At 38.4% G+C, this 20,749-nt stretch overlaps 1 protein-coding gene across 2 annotated transcripts in view; it reads left to right on the forward strand.

The window, feature by feature from the left end:
* Nucleotides 1-20,749, forward strand: part of iars1 (isoleucyl-tRNA synthetase 1) — an 85,223-nt gene that overhangs the window by 24,262 nt on the left and 40,212 nt on the right. The window contains exons 8-18 of one of the 2 annotated variants that reach the window (XM_077602655.1): nt 3,228-3,315; nt 4,370-4,430; nt 4,524-4,619; nt 5,856-5,978; nt 7,302-7,393; nt 7,877-7,975; nt 13,072-13,198; nt 16,316-16,389; nt 16,511-16,705; nt 18,016-18,102; nt 18,429-18,512. In XM_077602655.1, the coding sequence (XP_077458781.1) occupies nt 3,228-3,315; nt 4,370-4,430; nt 4,524-4,619; nt 5,856-5,978; nt 7,302-7,393; nt 7,877-7,975; nt 13,072-13,198; nt 16,316-16,389; nt 16,511-16,705; nt 18,016-18,102; nt 18,429-18,512 (1,126 nt within the window). Of the gene's footprint in view, nt 1-3,227; nt 3,316-4,369; nt 4,620-5,855; nt 5,979-7,301; nt 7,394-7,876; nt 7,976-13,071; nt 13,199-16,315; nt 16,390-16,510; nt 16,706-18,015; nt 18,103-18,428; nt 18,513-20,749 lie in introns of both variants that reach the window. The other variant, XM_077602654.1, reaches the window with a different exon arrangement.

The raw sequence follows: 20,749 nt of genomic DNA on the forward strand, positions 1-20,749 counted from the left end.
ATCTCTGTAGGCCGACTCATCCCCTCCTGAGATGAGTCCAACCACAGTGGTGTCATCGGCAAATTTGATGATGGCGTTAGACTGGTGGGTTGGTGTACAGTCGTATGTGTACAGGGAGTACAGAAGAGGACTCAGTACACAGCCTTGAGGAGAGCCAGTGCTCAGTGTAATGGAGGAGGAGAGGTGGGGACCAAGTCTAACAGTTTGTGGTCGGTCGATTAAGAAGTTCTTTATCCAGCAGCAGACGGAAGAGGATAGTCCAAAGTGGGAGAGTTTGTCAGTCAGAATTTCCGGCTTTATAGTGTTGAAGGCTGAGCTATAGTCAATGAAAAGCATCCTCACGTAATTCCCATGGTGTTCCAGGTGGCTCAGTGCAGTGTGTAGAGCAATGGTGTTAGCATCCTCAGTGGACCTGTTTGCTCTATAAGCAAACTGGTGAGGGTCAACTGAGGGAGGGGATTGTATTCCTGATATGGTGGGCTACCAACTTTTCAAAGCACTTCATGATCACAGGCGTGAGTGCAACAGGCCTATAATCATTCATGCTGTCAATGGTTGGCTTTTTGGGGACCGGGATAATGGTGGCATATTTCAGGCAGGATGGAATGATGGATTGTTATAATAATAATAATAATAATAATAATAATAATCGGACATAGGCCCCTGTTGTAGTTATCACAACACTAAAAAGCCTACTTGTCATCACACGCAGAAACTGCGTGTGACGAAATTGATGGTGCTTCTCCATAAGCTACGTTTACTCGGCAAAAGACCTAAATCTAGTACGGACTTGTAATTGGCATTCTGCTATTGTGGATACAGGTCGCTTACCTCTCGCTTACCTCTCACTGTCTTCCACTTACCTTACTTCAGTCAGCTAGTAGGAGGCAGATCACCACCCAAAACCTCTTTTTATATTACTGCAGAAGGGAATGTGTGTTATGTTACCGCGAGTTTAGATGTCTGATGGATGTGGGGAAAAAACTGTCCTTAAGCCTACTTGTCCGTGCTTTGTGGAACTGGAAAGCTTAAAGCCGCTGCGTCAGTGCGCGCCGCCATCTTGCCATGGAGGGAAAAATTGAAAATTTTTGTGAAGACTCCAGCCAGCTGGTCAGCACAGGCTTTGAGCACGTTCCCAGGTACTCCGTCAGGGCCATCAGCCTTCCTGGTGTTCACAGACCGCATTACCAGTATCACTTCCTGTTCTTGGAACTTCAGTGTATTGCTGCTGGGTTGTGGTGGGGGTGTTGAGACTGGGTCTGATTTGTCAGTCTCAAAGCGGGCAAAGAAACGGTTCAGTTCCTCCGCTAGTGAGGCATCTGCATTAACAGACATTATTGTTATTGTAGTTGGTAATATGTTGTATTCCCTGCCACATCTTCTTTGGGTTATTTTCTGTGAAGTGCTCCTCAATTTTCTTATTATATGCTGCCTTGGCCTTTTTAATGCCTCTTTTCAGCTCTGCTCTGGGAGTTCTGTATTTTATCTTGTCCCCTGATCTGAAGGTGGTGTTACGGCATTTGATGAGTGCCTGTCTCCTTGGTCATCCAGGGTTTTTGGTTAGGAAAAACCTGTATCCGTTTATTTACAGCGACATTGTCCATGCAGTTTTTGATGTAGGAAAGTACAGTGTTCGTGTAGTCCTGGAGTTGTCGTGTTCGAAAAGTTCCCAGTTGGTGCGGGAAAAACAGTCCTGCAGCTGAGAAAGAGCGTACTCGGGCCGAGTTTTTATTATCTTTATTTGTGGCCTTGTTAGCCTTCGGAGTGGAGTGTATGCGGGGGTGAGGGATAGGCAGAGGTGATCTGATCCAGCTAGGTGAGGGAGGGAATTGGCTTTATAAGCATGTTTGATGTTAGAATAAACTTGGTCAAGAGTTTTGTCTCCTCTAGTGTGACATTTTACGTATTGAATAAACTTAGGTAGAACAGTCTTTAAACACGCTTTGTTGAAGTCACCAGCGACAATAAAGACTCCATCGGGGTGGTCAAGCTGCTGTTTGTTTACAGCCGATAGCAGGAGGTTTAGTGCCATGTTAACGTTCGAATTCGGAGGTATATAGATCGCTGTTACCATGACGACCGTTAGCTCTCTTTTTTTGTTTTGCATAACGCATACCTGCATTCTCTAGGGCAGGGGTAGGGAACCTATGGCTCGGTTGTGGCTCTTTGGATGGGTGCATCTGGCTCTTTGCCAACCTGTGAGCTAAAATATGGAAATCGCTGTTGACATAACTGAGATATTACATTTAGAACTGCTTTAATCTTCATTTTTTTTGCAGTAGACTCTTCTGGAATGCATCCTCTCATTGATTAGCAACAGCATGAGAATCTTTTAAAAAATATTCAGTTTTTTCCACTTTAAAAGTGGTGAAATTACTAAAAAAAATTGAAAAACACTTGTTTGCATGTATGTATTTTGACTTTTAAATTCGTAGTATGGCTCACAAGGAATTACATTGGAAAATATGAATTGTTTGTGGCTCTCTTGGTCAAAAAGGTTCCCGACCCCTGCTCTAGGGCGTCAGCCAGAAATGTACCCAGACAATCAAGTAGTCAGAATCATACAGAGACATCTACAGAATCTTCACTTGAGTGCACAAAACAGGTGCACCGACTGATTGGGCGCTCTGAGCACTTAGGGGAAAATTTTAGACTTAAGTGTGTCCTATAGGTGTGAAAATACGGTAATCCGAAGAAAAGGCACGGCGCCGTTTGTATTATCGATGCGTCGTTCTTCTTCTACGGTGAAATTTCGCTTATTCTGGATACGCACACAGCCTTGAGTGCCACTCATTTCAGCGCCGAAGAAGAGGTGCCCTGATTTCCGCCATTTTTCACCGCCATTTTCATCTCCTGTCTTCCGCTTTTGAGTTTCTGCGTAGCCTTTGACATTTTAATGGACTGTTTTTTTTATACTTGAGATAAAAATCCGCAATGTACTGAAGTCGCGAAAGTGGTGAAGAATCACAGTACAGGCTTTCACCTGTATATAATAAATTAACGCAAGCTGGTCTAAAACACCATTCTCCTTGGCGCAGACTATCGCTCTTTAATTAAAACGGCTTACACAAATATGGTGTTAACCTTTGCCGAACCCCTTTGTCTTTCTCACTGAAATCCAGGGGTTGCGTGAATCAAAATTCAGAACCACTGTGAGTCTAAATTTACCTGCTGCATGGTAAAAACATTATCCTGTCCATGTCCATTATTCTTGTTTTTTTTCTCAGATAACAACACCAACAAGACATACATTATGATGGAGTCTCGGCTGGGTGCGCTGTTCAAGTTAGAAAGCGAGTACACACTCCTGGACAAGTGAGTGCTCATGCAGCTACTTTTAAGACATAGTGTGAGTAGAGTTGGGTGAAATGACAAAAATTGTTATCACGATTAAAAAATAAATAAATCAGTCTATTGATAACTCACATTTTTTTTCTTTCAAATTTGAAACTTCAAACCTCTGAATAAATACATTACTTTCCTCATTCAATTAGGAACGTTTGAGTTTGATTTATATAATAACAGAGAGCACATATTAATGAACATATTCATATTCAAGTTAATTAACATATATCTGTAAATATGTAAGATTCTAGCTGAGGGCTAATTTCCGTATTTAGTCTCTTGTGCAGGTTGAAGGTAAAAGATGACACATACATACTCACACACCCTTACTTTATAAGAAAAGAGAATATAAAATATAATGATTTGAAAAATATTTTTGTTGTTCTGTTGTGCAATAAAAATAAGACATCTCCCTCCTTACATTATGAAAAGTAAAGAATAAAACCTGGAGAAATTTTGATAAGCGTCTTTATTTTTATAAATTTGCCTTCAAACCAAAAGTGGCTGTGCAATATGAAATAGATAATATAATCAACTAAAGACATCACCCTTGGCAAGCAGACTATTTTCAGCCTCACAAAAAGAGTGTGAATTTACCTCACATATGGCCATTTACATAAAATAAAATGATGACTGAATCCAGGGTACGGCTTATATGCGCATATATTAGACTTAATTTGTCATTAAAAAGCATCAGGTTCTCGTCAAGATGGACTTATTTCTTTTTTCAAATTATATAATTTGATATTTTGCATTTACAAAGACAGGCATATTAATATTAACTTCCTTATGATATTGACCCAAATAGTGTTTTTTAAAAAACATTTTAGATGTTATTTTTACCATACTTTAACTTCCTAGGACCTTGCATCCCCATCTGAGGACATCACATTTTTGGTTGTCACAAGACTACAATATTAAAATTGGATCGTGTTCTCCGACACCTGCTGAATTGTTTTCTAAAAAATGTTTGTCACCGATCTGCCTGGTATGTGTCTTTGAAGTGTGTTCCTTGCCTTTCCAGATTCCCTGGCAAAACACTGCGTGGAAAAAAGTATAAGCCTCTTTTCAATTACTTTGCCAAGGTTGGTAAACTGGCTGTTTCTTACTTTGACTTATTGGAGCAAAATGATAATCCTGTTTTGGTTTTTCACCTGCCCTGGACCTTTAATTTTCAGTGTAGTGAGACAGGAGCCTTCCAGGTGGTGACCGATAACTATGTCAAAGAGGAAGAGGGCACTGGAGTGGTCCATCAAGCACCTTACTTTGGAGCTGTAAGTGCGGATGGGGATTTTTTTTTTGTACATTAGCGCGCACTACTTTGAATTCTAATCTGTTCTATATTAGAAATCCTGAATTATCTGTTCAACTGTACATAAAAGGAATTCTTCAATTAACAATTCAACTTCGCAATATACAAGTAGGGAGAGGGATGATGTATGGACTACTTTCCATATCTCATATTTTTGCTCTGAGGATGGATCATACATTAAAAATTTCATTGTTGAATTCCATGATAAGACCAATAAGAAATCGTCTAAATACTCTGTTTCTATTGAGGCATACACCCTCTCTTTTGTCCTGTACTCTTGTAATGTAATCGGTTTTTAAGAAAGCTGATGCTACATAAATTATTTTTCCCCCTCCAGTTTAAATAATTATGGATCTGTGTGAGCCTTGATCGTGTATCTTTTAATCCTCTTTCACAGGATTATATCATTTAATTTGTGTGTAAAAATCAGTCAAAGTGTCCTTTTAGGGCTTTTCCTAAAATTTTAAATTGTTGATCTTTTAGGGTTTTCCACATCAGAGGTTCCACAGCAGTGTGTCCTTAAAATATCTTGCTATCAGACATATTGTCTCATTGCTAAAGAAGTTATGAGTTTGTCAAAGTAACCTTTATGTTGTCCTTGGGTCAATGCTACATTCACTCATTCATTTTACACATCTTATATTTAAAGAGTTGCAAAAGTGCTGCAATGTGCATCTTTACAGATGCATTGCACAGCAATGCATTTTTCCCCCTGCCAAATGTGGATTTCCATTTGTTTCCATCCTTACATCCAGGAGTAAAGATGCCAAACAATCCTGTTTGCCATCCCTCTTACGCTGTGTGAATATAGAATGCATCGATAGTTGGGGAGCAATCAGCTCATCAGCACTGAGCTGTCACATTATAAAAGCAGTACAGTGTTTTGTTTATAACTTCGTATATACAGTATTAAGTTTGAAATAAATGGCAATATATAAAATGGCATTATGCTTCAGAGACATGATCCAAAACCTTTGGTTAATTACATTTTTAGAGATTAATATATTTATCTTAGATTTATTGTATTGGTTGGCCACAACATGTGATGATTAGTGTTACAGTAATTTAACTAGAAACATAATCCTAAATTTATTGCAGTACCTTCCTTTGATACACCCGAGATGTTAGTTATTTTGTCTTTTTTTGACTGTGATGAAACGGATGAACACAATCAATGATCAAACATTTCCTTGTGTAGGACGATTACAGGGTGTGCACTGAATACAGCATCATCCAGAGGGACCAGGCTCCGATCTGCCCCGTGGATGCTTCTGGCTGCTTCACTTCAGAGGTCACCGATTTTGCGGGACAGTACGTCAAGGTGAGTGACATGTCGGCCTTTTACATTTAGAGAAACTATTCACTGTGAGTCCAGTACTGAAAGTATTTATATTTTTTGAATTTATAGATTATATTTGGATATTAATACATTGAACTAATTTCATATACCTGTAACTGTGATATTTAATAAATACACTTCTTGATAATTGTACTTGTGTACTTTCAATATTATTTAAATCTACTAATTTTACACGGTGAGCAGTTTTGTGCCCACACAGACATCATGTCACCAAAAGTCAATGCCTTTGAAACCAAGCAACATCTGGTTCACGAAACATAAAAACACAAAACTCTGTTATCAAAGCACCGTCTCGCATACTCGACCACCCGGACGGCCGCACCAGGAACCATCTCGTATGCTCGTATCTCAAATTTGTCTCGTATCTCAATTAAAACATTTGCTCAGAATTTTCCTCTTATCTCAAATCTCTCGTATGTTGGTGCACTCAAATGTCAAGGTATTAGAATTGTAGTTAAACAAAGGGAAAGGGAGGGGGAAAAAACTCTAGAAATGTTTCATTTCCCAGTTAACATTTTTTCAATAATGGTGTTTGACAATGACATTTTGTTAAAGGGACACTCCAGTGAAAGATTGTTGTTAACTGTCCAAACTTTTTCATACCACTGTATTCTTGTGACTGAGTGTAGGGACCTTAAAGCCCTTCATGCCACAAGATTCCTCTTTAGTCAGGGATTAGATTGTAACCTTGAATTTGTTCATCAGAATTTGTGGCTTAATGCCGCATGGAGCCTATTGTCTCTTGTTACCCCCCCTTTTCACCTCACATGCTAGTGAGTGTACAAAATTACACTTCTCCAAACATTATCCTCGCTGCCACATTGACAACTTTATCAAATTTTTACATGTACGATGTTTAAAACTCACTATAATTACATTGTTTAAATTCATTAATAAACAGTATGAATAACAACTAAGATGTATTATAAAAAATGCAATTCTTTATTGTCAAACAACAACACTACAATGTGGTGGTTTGGTATTGGATAATGTTTCATTTTAGTTTTTACTGAATCAGTAGAGCAAACATTGGCTTAGGTTTAAAAAATGAAATTTGATCACCAAAATATTGTTCAGTTTCATAAATGCCAACTTCTTGCACAGGCAGTTTGCATTTCATTGAATCATCTTCCTTTTGAAAAATATGGTGTCTAAATGAATACAGTACATTGCATTTGTAGTCTTGTCCATGCTAGATCAGTGAACAAATTTTAGGCGTTATTTACATTCTGCTATCAAGCATTAGCATTTTTTTCAAATATGTAATCTTTTTGGTTACTGTAGGATGCTGACAAGAATATCATCAAGTGGCTGAAGGAAAAGGGTCGCCTAGTCAACGCCAGCTCTTTCAAACATAGCTACCCATTCTGCTGGAGGTGAGATAACATTTGCTAGCTTCTTGTAAATACTCACCACCGATAACTGAAAATACACATCACACAATGAATAAATACAGTCTCATTTGGCTGTAGAAAAGTGTGACCTCCTGTGAAGTATCAGTAGTTTCTGTCAGCAGTGTCTAAATGTACTGCAGCTTTAATAATGCTTTGCGTTCAGCACAGAATAAATTCAAAGTCAATTTGTAAGCACAGTGATAACCTTTCAAGGTTCCACATTAGCAGAACTTCAATTCATTAGCTCTTCTCTGAACAGCGGTAGAATACATTAAGCCCTTCATATTTAGGCTCCCAGACACTTAAGGTCTTTAGTTAAAACCCCTCATCACTTGTGTTCTGGATTGTATTCAGTGTGTTTATATGGGAAAAATGAATCTGTATTAATACAATCTACTAGCCCTCACTCTCCAATTTTCTACTGCCCATGCCTTATTTGTTTGTAACACGTTAATTTACTTGCAGGTCAGATACCCCCCTTATCTACAAGGCTGTGCCCAGTTGGTTTGTCCGTGTGGAACACATGGTACAGAAGCTTCTGAACAACAATGCACAGTGTTATTGGTAAGCTTATATTTGAAAAGTATACTCACATTAGGTCATGTCATATTGCTTAAAATATATTTTCAAGGTCTCTATAGGCCAATGCACTTCTTGATTGTCTTGTGGTTATAGCACAAGACTAATTAAAAATTTGAATCACGGCAAAACCAGTGGTCCAAAGATTGGCCGTTCATGAAAACAGTTGCCAAATCTTCTGCACTGCCAAAGAGAGTTTAGTCAGCTCCACCACGCAACTTGTTGTGCAGCCGGTATGTGTCATAGAATAGACCTGGTCACCGATTCATGGTAATAGAAAGCCTTCACAAGCTGTGTCATCCTTCATGAATGCAAAGCTGTATCTCGCTGAAAGGGCGTTGCCCTTCGAGATCTGGACTGTGCAAGAGGGCTTGGACTAAATTGAATTGAATTGAGTTCAATGCTTTAATATTCATTATTCAAGTATAATGAGATTTAAACACTCTTGCCCTCTGTTGCCACTCCCATTATCCTGTTTTTTGGACTTAAATCAAGCGGAGAGAAACTATTTTCACTGTGAGTACAGTATTTAAAGTATTTACAATTTTTTATATATAGATTATATTTACATATTAATACATTACAGTCTTCATATGTGTCTAACTGTAGTATATGATACATGCACTTCATGATAATTGTGCTTCCATACTTTTTGTATAGACGCAAAAACATGTAGTATGGTAGTAATAATGGGGATGATCCTACTTCGCGGTTTTTCGATTATCGCGGCCCTGTCTGGTCTACATTATCCGCGATATTTGAGGGATTGCTCTATTGGCCGAGAACCAACTCAAGCAGACTGACGCCCAGCACAGAGCATTCAAACAGGCTACTTACTATATTAGCCTGTCAAGCCACTTAAACATTCACAATGTAATTCATATTAGGTCAGTTTCAATTGGATTTCCACACCGGTCCAGTTTTGACCAACAAGCCACAACAGGCAAGGTGAGACTTGGTGATGCGTCATGAAGGGTATAGCAACAGCCAATCTATTTTATACTCCTTGGGTTTTCATCGGACTTTTAGCGTTTAATTTCGTATACATATCTGTCTACAAAAGGACAACATGTACGCTTTGAATTTTTTTTTTTTTTTTTTTAAATATTTTTTAATTTTTATTTTTATACACAAGACCGGAGGTTATTGTGACTGCATCGCGTGCCTGTTTGAGAGCTACAAATCTACTAGAACCTATAATACGTTACAGGCAGAGAGGATGGAATTTGGGAGAATTAACAGATGAAGAAGGAAATCAGTCACGTGGCTAGTATTGTATTAAACCAACACAAATGCACATGTATGTATTTAAAAAACTATATTTTCTTGTTGATCTTGTTGGTTGCGTGTATGGTCAAATTAAAATACATTTTTGGATTGGGTGAAAGTTAATACTTTTTAACAACCCTAAAAATTTTGAATTAATTAAAGAGTACTGTATGTTCACGATCATAAGGAACACTGTATATCAAAAGTTGTTGTCTCATTTGTAGTGGGTTAAAGGTGCTTCAAGTTATTAGCTGCATCATAAAGCTGGACGTACGCACACTAAAATGACACACATGCTAAAATATGACACACTACAACGCACATACCCTGTGTTTTAAAAAAAACTAAAAGTGAATTTGCTTGTCCTCTATTTTAGTAATGTACAGTATATGTTAATTTGAGCTCAAACATTCACAATACTGTCAAGGTCTTCATTTTCTGTATCCGAAATGAAGAGTCCTCCAAGTTCACTGCCCAACACAAATGTCAACTTACACCCATTGCATTCAAAATGTTACCGCTGACTGTGGAGGCTGGTCTGGTATGAGGTGGCATCTTGGCGAGAGACAGGTGATACTGTCCCATTAACTGGCATAAATACTTGCTTCTGCTCGAAGTTTACAAAACTATCCTTTGTAAAATTCTTCGCGTTTTCGACGTGGCTCTACTTTTCTGCCCTCTACTGTTTAAACATGTAGAACATTTTCACTGCATTTTCTTTGCAAATAAAAAGACATATATTTTAATGCTTAAGGGGCGCATCGACTGAAAAGGCGCTGTCTCATTTGCAGATGCAATTTCTGTATTTTGCTCATACACAAGGCGCTTGAGCTCAATGGGCGCAGCACATGGTAGTGCGAGCATGACACATATGCTAGCAAGCATGTTTTAAAAAGGTAACACGAGCAAAACTGATTTTGATTGTGTTTTATTGACGCAATGTATTCGCGGGAATACAAGTCACAGCATTGAAACATCTACAAATCGTCAAAGTCCTCATTCTGTATCCAACGTAAAGAGTTCGGCCAAGTGGGCAAGTTTGCCGTCCACCATGCTGTTTCCATCTCATTGTCAGGGTCAGAGTTGACACCGTGGGGTTTCGTAATAGTCATTACAGCTTTGACGAAAGCTTAAACTACAGTGCCCACATACCCGGAGGCATCGACAATCCATTCCAAATCATCACGTAACTTGTGCAACATTCATCGCTCCCAAGCTGTTCCCAACTGTTTAGAGAAAATTTTATACTTTTAAGTGTGATCTATAGGTGTGAAGTAGTATGCCAACATATCACTAAAAAAGCAATGATGGAGCTTACACTTATTCAAATTTAGTGCACAAACTAATTACTGAGTAATAACTGAAAAAACTCCCTATTTTAATTATTTATTGGTTAAATTTTCATCCTGGGTTTTCGGTTTTTGTCAAGAATGTACAATTTTAGTGTATGTATCTATACCTGTACATATATAGTGCGCTATTGTTTGATAATACAATTTCTATTTTGATGGATTTAGTCGACATGCAGAGACCCATATGCAACTTTCTAATTAAAATAATCCTCTAGTGGCTGTTAAATAATTGAAAGGACACTTTTTGATTTGATGCATCCACTTCTGCCTCTGCAAAGAATTTTAATTCTGTCCAGATTGTCTGTCAGGGAGCTTTGCCGGCTCATCAGCATCCTCATAAAACGGAAAGTCCACCCCGGTTCAGTGTGCTTTCAGATCACATTCGTGTTCGTTGATCAGAGGCTAAAAAAAGAAGCCCTTCAGAAAGCAAACCTCTTGTTATCATATCTCCACAGTCATTTGTTCAGCTAGTTTGGCAATGGCACAGCAGGCAGATGAGGGCTAAGTATCTATTAGGACATTCTTCTAAGTAAATCATCGAACAATTTAATGAGTACTCAGAGGAAAACTCATCTCTTCAATGGAATGATTCCAAGCCACACTTTTACTACTAGGGTTTGCTATAACGAAAGATAGATTTCCATTCTTCCATGTTAACCTAGGTTGTATTAAAAAAAAACTGAACTGTTAAATCAATATTACTCCATCAGTTGAATTTGTCTGCAACTATTAATTATTTCTTTAACCTTTTAAACTGTCCTTGGTGCGTCAGCTGCTGTTTGTATGTGAAGCCCTGTGAAGTTACTATTGACTCAATCAAATAAATTAAGACACAAATTAAAAAGGTCTTTGGTATAGGTGTAACGATGCATCACTCTGGATTGATATATCAATTGGTAAAGCGATATCAGGTAAACATACACAAACCATATAGCCTAGTCACATAGCAATAGAAATAGCGAAGACAAGAAAACTGCCAATTGATTAACAGAAAAATAAAAAGAAATTAGCCCCAAAATGGCAAAAATGTTGATACATTTGGGGTCTGCTACAAATAAGTATTGTTGAACTCGTTGCTTAGTGGTCGGATGGGGAAGATGATTTGTCTGCTCTCCTCACTCGCAACAACCACTACCCTCACAGCATACTCGTTCTAAGCCAGACAGCAGAGCACAGTGAAGCAAATTCACTGAATAAGAATAGGCCAAGGTCACCTTTCAGGATAAAGTTTTGCAAAAGAGTAAAAAAACAAAAACAAAAAAAACAGGACGGCTCAAAGAAAAAATAACAATAAAGAATCACTTATGTAAAAGCAGATGATTAGAAATAAGTGACAAAGATTACAGTAGCACTTCCATATTTATACACTGTCTGTTTAAAACCAAGCATCACATGATCCTTTTTAGACCCAAATATAGTGTCTTTGCATTTTTTATAGTCAGTTTTTAATGGTATAATCTTTTTTTTTAGACAATCTCATTTGCACATCTATCACTACGTGAATTATGCATGAAGTAAGCTCAATTTGAAGAAAATTGTGAATTTAATCAAAATTAAATATATACCAAAATAATTGTATTTTGGCACAGAAAATGAATGAATGGATGCTTGAATGAATTTCAAAATTTGTGATTCAGTATTTCAACTAGTCAAGTTAAGCATTTGAAATTAAAGATTAGTGTTTCAAATTCAATTCTGATTTCAGATATACTTCCATACAATATTCTCTTTAAAGGTTTTCTGTTAAAGAACAGACTTCATTTTTACATGTATATCAGAAAGTTGTCCACATCCCAAAACATTAAAGGAGCCGCAGACCACCACCACAACGGAGTATTTCATCCAGTAATGTTTTTTTCTTACTGCAAAACTGAAAATAACCAACAAATAGTAAATGTCAATTTGCTGACATCTACTGGTGAAAAAGAGGTTAGCAACGCTGAATGTCTTGTGTGCATATAACCCGTACCCTTGATTCAGTCATCATTTTTTCAGTTACAAATACGGTTTATATGCGAGAAAATACAGTACATCCATGCACAAAGATAAACACGCTCATACGTCTCACTTGTGTTTATACCCCTCCCTTTAGAATTGAGAAGTCCATGTAATCAGCCCCTCCCCCCCGAATATAATAAAACAACAGAAAAAAATGTAAGGTCAGAACGGAGTTAAGAAGTTGTCTCAGCGGTCGTTCTCCTTGCAGGTGAAAATCCAGAAGACTGTCTTTTCCTTTTTATTTGTGCGTGAATTTGGGAATGTCTAATGGCGAACCTGAAGTATTCCTACTGTAGATTTTTTTCTTTTATCTTTTATCCTTTGGAAAATATGGCAATATGTTCCAGCCTAAACTCTTAAATTTTGTCTTTACAATTTATTAATGGTATTGTTATCTCATTTTTACATCAGACAAAAAAGCAGCAGAGCCACTAAAATCATGGTATTCTCCATCTCTTGCAGGGTGCCAGATTTTGTGCGTGAGAAGCGCTTCGGAAACTGGCTCAGAGATGCACGTGACTGGGCCATTTCCAGGAACCGTTACTGGGGCACGCCAATCCCCATGTGGGTCAGCGATGATTACGAGGAGGTCAGGAGAACACAAATTATGATCCGATGATTCGCGAAAATAAGGCACTGAAGATGACAAAGCTGTAATAACTAGCTCAGTTCCATCATTTCAAAAGGTCTTGGACAGTTTTCCACAATTTGTAATGTTTATTTTTTATTCACTTTATTTCATTTTATTCCACTGTCAGACAGACATATTTAATTTATATAAGCAAGAAACAATACGTTTAAGTGTGTTTTAAGGGAGAATAAATGTAAGAGAAGCATGAAACTAGGCATACACAAAATATGATTAGAAGCAAAGAGACACATTATTTCTGGTTGGGTTCACCATCCCTTTAGCGTGTAAGTTTTTAAATATCTATGCCATCAAAAATATCTTCTTTTTTTTCTCAGTCAAACTGAAAAAAAATCCAACCTGTAGTTTAAAAAATACAGTACAGATGCTCCCCTACTTACGAACATTCGAGTTACGAACAACGGTACATACGAACATGTCTGCGCAGTTTTTTTTTGTTTGTTCCTTTTTTTTTCTTTTTTTTTTCCTCCAAGATGGTGCCGTCACGCGGAAGCCAGTGACAGTAGGTCTGTATATTCTTATGTTTTTCGTGTTTTACAGCCCTTCTATCTTTTTTTAAATTACATTTTAATATTTCTTAATACATTCCTCTTTACTTTACTTTGTACTTTATACTTTTTACTTTAATGTTTTTACAACTTTCTTTGTTCCGTGAGCCTGGCTTCTTTCGGCTACTTCTGTAGTGCTTCTTTCCGCCGCTAATACAGACGCCTAGCGCTGTGAGAGCTCACCCAGCATCCACCTTCCTCTGCCCAGTTCATTGCAGTGCGTAAGTGCGTGAACGTATCTCCAGTGCGCAAAGAACATTTTTATCATTAAATATCTCGTGTATCCATTATTCAATATGGTTGGTGAAAAGTGAAAGGCTTCTAGTTAGGGTGGTAGTGCAAGGAAGAGGCAAGCCATTTCATTTGAAACGAAAGTGGCAATAATAAAGAAGCTTGATGCGGGTGAGAAAATGGTGAGCGTTGCACAGGCATACAACTTGAATCGTTCGACGATCGTTCGTTAAATGTTTTTTTCAGTACAAACCAATGCAGGTTACTTATACAAGCCTTAAACATACAAATGCACTTATATAAACCTTCAATATACTTATAAAGGCTTTAAACATAAATTATAATACAAAATATAGCACTGAATCAACTTACGAACAAATTCAAGTTATGAACAATCGCTCGGAACCTAACTCGTTCGTAAGTAGGGGAGTGTCTGTATTACATGTACCGTATTTTCACACCTATTGGGCGCACTTAAAAGTGTCAAATTTACTCCAAAATGAACCCATTAAGCCATTGCGCCTTGTGCTGGCACTAAATTCAAAATTGTCTAGATGTTGCTATCTGACTTTGACCACTTGACTGACTGAGTTCATTTCTTGCCGGCACTCTGGGTTTACAACATGCAGTGCTGTTATATTCAAAATATAAAAAATATAGCATTTTTTCAAGTCATACAGCTTCTACACTTGGAGCAATGAGAGGCCTAAAATACAAGATGTTCAATCTGTAAATGTTACATCAAAAATACAAACATAACTTCTAGGCACTTAGTATGTTTACTTAAAAAGAGGAGCCTTTGGTTTAATGTTAGTTCATTCATAGACCACATCAGGCAAACTAACTTTAGCTTCAGCTATTCATAGAGAATATAGCAATGACATTCGAGTACATCTAAAAATTTGACATTGAATTTCTTCAATGATTTTCCCTCTTACTGACACATATAGTGCAATACAATAGATGCTATTTGAATGGAGCTCAAGACGAATTTGTGCCAAGACTGTGTCTCTACTTTTCTGAGTCACTGGGGCCAAGTTACGGTGCTTCAGCCTTCGGTTTCAACTTGTATGGTACAATCTCATGTTCTTTGGTTGGTCAGTTTTGACCAACTTTCAATTTTGCATAGACCAATAAGAACTTTGTGTACGTATGTACTAAGTTTCTATTGAGGCAAATGCCCTCTGCTGGCTTCTGTGCACTTATGACCTCATGGTTCTTTAAGGAAGCTCATGGCAACGATACATAAATGCTCTTTTTGGTACGATTTGAATAGTTACGGATCTGTGTATCTAGATTGTTTCTTATTGAATACTCTTTGAAATATTTCTATTATTTAACTGGTATGTTTGTTTTGGAGTCCGATTGAGATTATCCTTAGTCGCATCAATTTACCATTTTGAATGTCTGCTGGTTGTTGGTCCTTTCTTAGACACACAGTCAGATATTGCTTAAGGCAACCACAGAAATAAACACTGTGACAATGGGGGGAACACTAGAGATCGTCTGGAGTTGTCCCTATGATTAGTGAATGGTTGTTGGTGTGATGTCAGTGAAAGTTCAATTGAATTTCTTAGGTATCTTTGAATTTTAATATTCTTTATTTACTTAAAATATAATTTGAAAAACAGAAAATTCCTACCATTGCAATTGTTGAGTCTTGAAAGTGTTCACCAGATCTCTGAAGTGGTTAGCTGCAGAGAGTGGGATGTTGGGCTAGCAAAGAAAGTGGCAGAACAGTTGGTCCTCACTGTGTATTGTTTGCATGTTCTCCCCGTGATTGCGCGGGGTTTCTCCGGCTACTCGTTTTTTTCCCTACATCCCAAAATCATGCATGGTAGGCAGGTTGAAAACTCTAAATTGCCCCAAAGTATGAGTGTGAACGTGTATGTTTTTCCATTTCCTTTTGCCCTGTAATTGGCTGGCCATCGATTCAAGGCCTGGTGCCCATAGTTAGCTGGGATAGGCTCCAGCACTCTCTGTGACGCTTGTGAGAATCAGCGGTTCAGAAAATGTATGAATGAATGTCACTTTGCTGCTAAACAATGATCCAGGGTGTAACCCACTTCTTGCCTCTAGTCAGCTGGGATAGACTCCTCCTGCACCCTTGTGACCCTTTTCATTATTGATGAATAAATGATATAAAACTGTTACAAATATAATGCGCCACAGGTTTGAACCACAGCAAACCACAATCATAATGATTTTAAATGTGTCACTCTCTTACAAATCACATGTGAACTGAAACCTTAATAAAATTACACTGTGTGTCGGTCAGGTAGTGTGTGTGGGCTCCATTGGTGAACTGGAGGAAATGACCGGTGTCAAAGTAACTGACCTGCATCGAGAGAGGTGTGTGCTCAAATAAAATGCCGGGCATTGCCCCAGCAGCAATCAAAACTATTATCTTTGAATTGCTTAAGTGAGTTCTGTTAAATTTCATGTCTTTTGCACTCACTCCTTTCTTTCCCAGCATCGACCACCTAACCATACCCTCGCGTTCTGGCAAAGGGGTTCTGCGGAGGATCACTGAGGTGTTTGACTGCTGGTTCGAGAGCGGCAGCATGCCCTATGCCCAGGTCCACTACCCCTTCGAAAACAGAAAGGAATTTGAAGACACCTTTCCGGCGGACTTTATTGCCGAGGGCATTGACCAAACCAGGGGATGGTAAGTGGTAAACAGTTGGAGAAAGAGATGGATACTTAAACGCAATGAATATAAACATTTTATTTTCTGAGGGCAGTATTAATATATGGATATTGATTATAAATAGGACAGAATTTTTATTTTTTATTTTTTTTGCAAATAAGGCTGAACTGCCAGGTCTTTGATGCTGTAGCTATGTCTGGCGATTCTGCTCCATCCACATCCCACCCCTGTGGCGACTATCAATCAAATTACAGGCACTTAATACAGCAAGGGTGCTCTTTCATTTTGTATGTTTCCAGTCACCACAACTACATGAGCCAGTTATCAAATCTGACAATGTTGTCAATTTAGTCAGAGTTCAGACTAACAGTCTTCATGTGGTTCATAATTTATGTTAATTAGATTGATCACTATTGATCACTCTGTAAACATGTTGCGTCACATCTTTAGAATAAGATTTATATCTGTTGTGCAATAAAGAGACGACAGCTCCCTCCTTACACTATGAAAAGTAAAAAATAAATCCTGCAGACATTTTGACAGGTGTCTTTATTTGTATAAAATTTCCTTCAAACCAAAAGTTCCTGTCCAATATGTAAAAAAGTAAATAATCAACTGAAGACATCATCACCATTGGAAAGCAGGCTATTTCCAGCCTTACAAAAAGAAACAGAGTAAATTTACCTCACATATGGCCATTTACCCCAAAAAATAAATTAAAAAGTTGATTAACTTAACCCATATTAACCCAGAAGAAGTTTTAGATTTTTGCAATGTTTTCAGAACATTTACATAAAAGTGGAAATCATCTTGATATCAAGTAAGAAAAATATTACAGGCTTTCCTCATATGAGGACAGTGGGTTAAGGACATTTTCAATAAGGCTGCTCTTTGCACAGTTACAAAGCATTTAAAAAAATAAGAAAAAGAAAACGCCAGGGAGAATGCACTTTGATCTTTTATTGGTTCGGGTCGGTGTTGTCCTGCATCCTAATCGCTTATTTTGCCCGGTTTGTTGATATTCATTGTTTTTTTTATTAAAAAGGAAACTACACAAAACATGTTCAGTCCAAATGCCAAGTCATTGAATGCACAACATACAGTAAATTAACTCCTCCTGCCACATGTATTACAAAAAAAGTGACTCCGTAGCGGTGGCTTACATTGAGTGACCCCAGCAGTTGTCATGTTGTAGAGATCTGCATAGTAAGGGCCTCCTCAAATTTTATTTGCTTTCACTAAGACTTTAAATCTACATAATTCATTGTAATTTGCAGAATTAAATGCATAATCTTCTCTTTAAATTTGCATTTTGTTTCACTATATAGGTTCTACACCCTGCTTGTGCTCTCCACAGCACTGTTCGGTAAACCTCCCTTCAAGAATGTCATCGTTAATGGCTTGGTACTTGCTAGGTTAGTCTTCTTTCTGAAATATGCTTTACCACCCGCCCTTTTCCCCCCCCGACATTCTTCAATTTTTCTACCGCTCCCATCCTTTACCTGTATATTCCCCTATTACTATTTAAAAGTGCTTGTGACATTTAGTCATGCTTGTCATTTTGGCCTTTCCTCCTGCTCTTCAGCCCTGGGCCCTAAATGCAGCATCGTGCTCACAGGCCTGCTGACCTGGAAGGGTTCCTCTAATTTGAATACCAATCACGCTGTTCCTTGCATGTAATATCATTCATGCGTGCTTGTATATGTGTACATTAATTCCTTGGCTCATCTTACCCCGGCAGCGATGGACAGAAGATGAGCAAGCGCAAGAAGAACTACCCGGATCCTGGGCTTATAGTGCAGAACTATGGTGCTGATGCCCTCAGGTCAGTTCTTGAGCTTATGTATGACTAAGTATGAATGCGTGTTTCTGAAGCATGACTAGCTGTGTGCCGGTGGCAGAATATGTTGGGGTGTGTGTGTGTGTGTGTGTGTTGGGGTGGGGTCGACAACCTACCGTATGTCTTTAACTAGCATTGTTCTGAAATATTCACAAGCTACTCTTAACTGTCACAGTCTTACATACTGTATCTACGGAAAACTGAAAAATGGTGCATGCATACTTGTGTGCACATTCCTCTTGCCCTGAGCAAGCAAGTGTGGTGTCCATATGGACTAATGAATAAAGCACGACTAAGTTTCACCATATGTTCTTATGCACAGGAAAAAGTCTGTTGCAAAGAGAAATATGACTGCATCTTTCTATTCAAAATACAATTAAATAAACTGAACGGGCGGCCCGGTGGAGCGAGTGGTTAGCGCGTCGGTCTCACAGCTGGGTTCAAATCCAGGTCATGTCCATCTGTGTGGAGTTTGCATGTTCTCTCCGTGGTTGCGTGGGTGTCCTTCTGGTACTCCGGTTTCCTCCCAGATTCCAAAAACATTCGACACTCTAAATTACTCCTAGGCAGTGGTGGTCCGTGCATTTTCTCGTAGCGCCTTCAACGAATCAATCCAACCCTCAAAAACTATTTTATGGCTATAAAACCTCTACTGCAGCTACAGCTGCGACATATAAAAAATAATCAATAAATCAATGCACAAAAATGGGGTAAAATCCACTTCCTAGCAGCATTTAATGATTAAATACAAATACTGGAGCATTTCAGACATTGAAACCAGGCCAGGGGGGTGATTTTCCCGGGAAAAGACAGCGATGAACGTCAATGGCGTACGGGCAAACATTGCCCGAAAATTTAGTAAAATCCAGCCGAAACCTGCATTTTTTGATTAAATCCAAATACTGGAGCTTTTTAGACATCAGAACCGGGCCCGGAGTATCATTTGCCCGGGAAAAAGACAGCGATGAACATCGATACGTCCATATACAGACGCTCCCCTACTTACGAACATTCGAGTTACGAACAACGGTACATACGAACATGTCTGCAAATTGCATTTATGTCGAAAAATGTTCGTAAGTTCAATTTTGTATTGCACGCCTTTTTCCGAGTAGTGCTTCTTTCCGCCGCTAATACCGACGCCTGGCGCTGTGAGAGCTCAGCTCACCCAGCATCTACCGTCCTCTGCCCAGTTCGTTGCAGTGCGGAAGTGCGTGAATGTATCTTCAGTGTGCAAAGAACCTTTTTCATTTTTATCATTAAATATCTCGTGCATCCATTATTCAATATGGTTGGTGAAAAGCGAAAGGCTTCTATTGAGGGAGGTGCAAGGAAGAGGCAAGCCATTTCATTTGAAATGAGTGGCAATGATAACGAAGCTTGATGCGCGTGAGAAAGTGGTGAGCGTTGCACGTGAATACAACTTGAATCGTTCGACCGTCAGTACCATTTATAAACATAAAGATCGAGCAGCTGGACCCAAATATTGAACGTTGCACAAAGTTTGCAAATCAATTGAATGATGCCATACAGTGCTACCGCATCATTTATGATGAAAGAAAGAAAACTCCCATCGTCATTAGATAGCTTCTTTCGGCCAGTTTCTAGTAAATCTCTCTCTCTAATGTATGTATACAGTACTGTATGTATTCTCCATGTTATTAAATGTTTTTTTCAGTACAAACCAATGCGTGTTACTTATACAAGCCTTAAACATACAAATGCACTTATATAAACCTTCAATATACTTATATAGGCCTTAAACATAAATTATAATACAAAATATAGCACTGAGCAACTTAAGAACAAATTCAACTTATGAACAATCGCTCGGAACCTAACTCGTTCGTAAGTAGGGGAGCGTCTGTACGTCCATACGCGAAACGACAAGAAATGCACTAAAATGGGGTAAAATCCACTTCCTTGCAGCATTAATTGATTGAATACAAATACTGGAGCTTTTGAGACATTACAACCAGGCCAGGGGGGTGATTTCCCCGGGAAAAGAGGGCGATGGACGTCAATGGCGAAACGGCAAAAATTTCACTAAAATGGGGTAAAATCCACTTCCTAGCAGAATTTATTGATTAAATACAAACACTGGAGCTTAAATACAAACACTGGAGCTTTTCAGATATCAGAACGGGGCCCACAATTGAAATATTATTTAGGAATATAGCCATATTTTACTCACCAAAAATCATTTTTAACTGTACACAATA

The sequence above is a fragment of the Stigmatopora argus genome, chromosome 6 (genome assembly GCF_051989625.1).
Source record: "Stigmatopora argus isolate UIUO_Sarg chromosome 6, RoL_Sarg_1.0, whole genome shotgun sequence".
Taxonomy (NCBI): domain Eukaryota; kingdom Metazoa; phylum Chordata; class Actinopteri; order Syngnathiformes; family Syngnathidae; genus Stigmatopora; species Stigmatopora argus.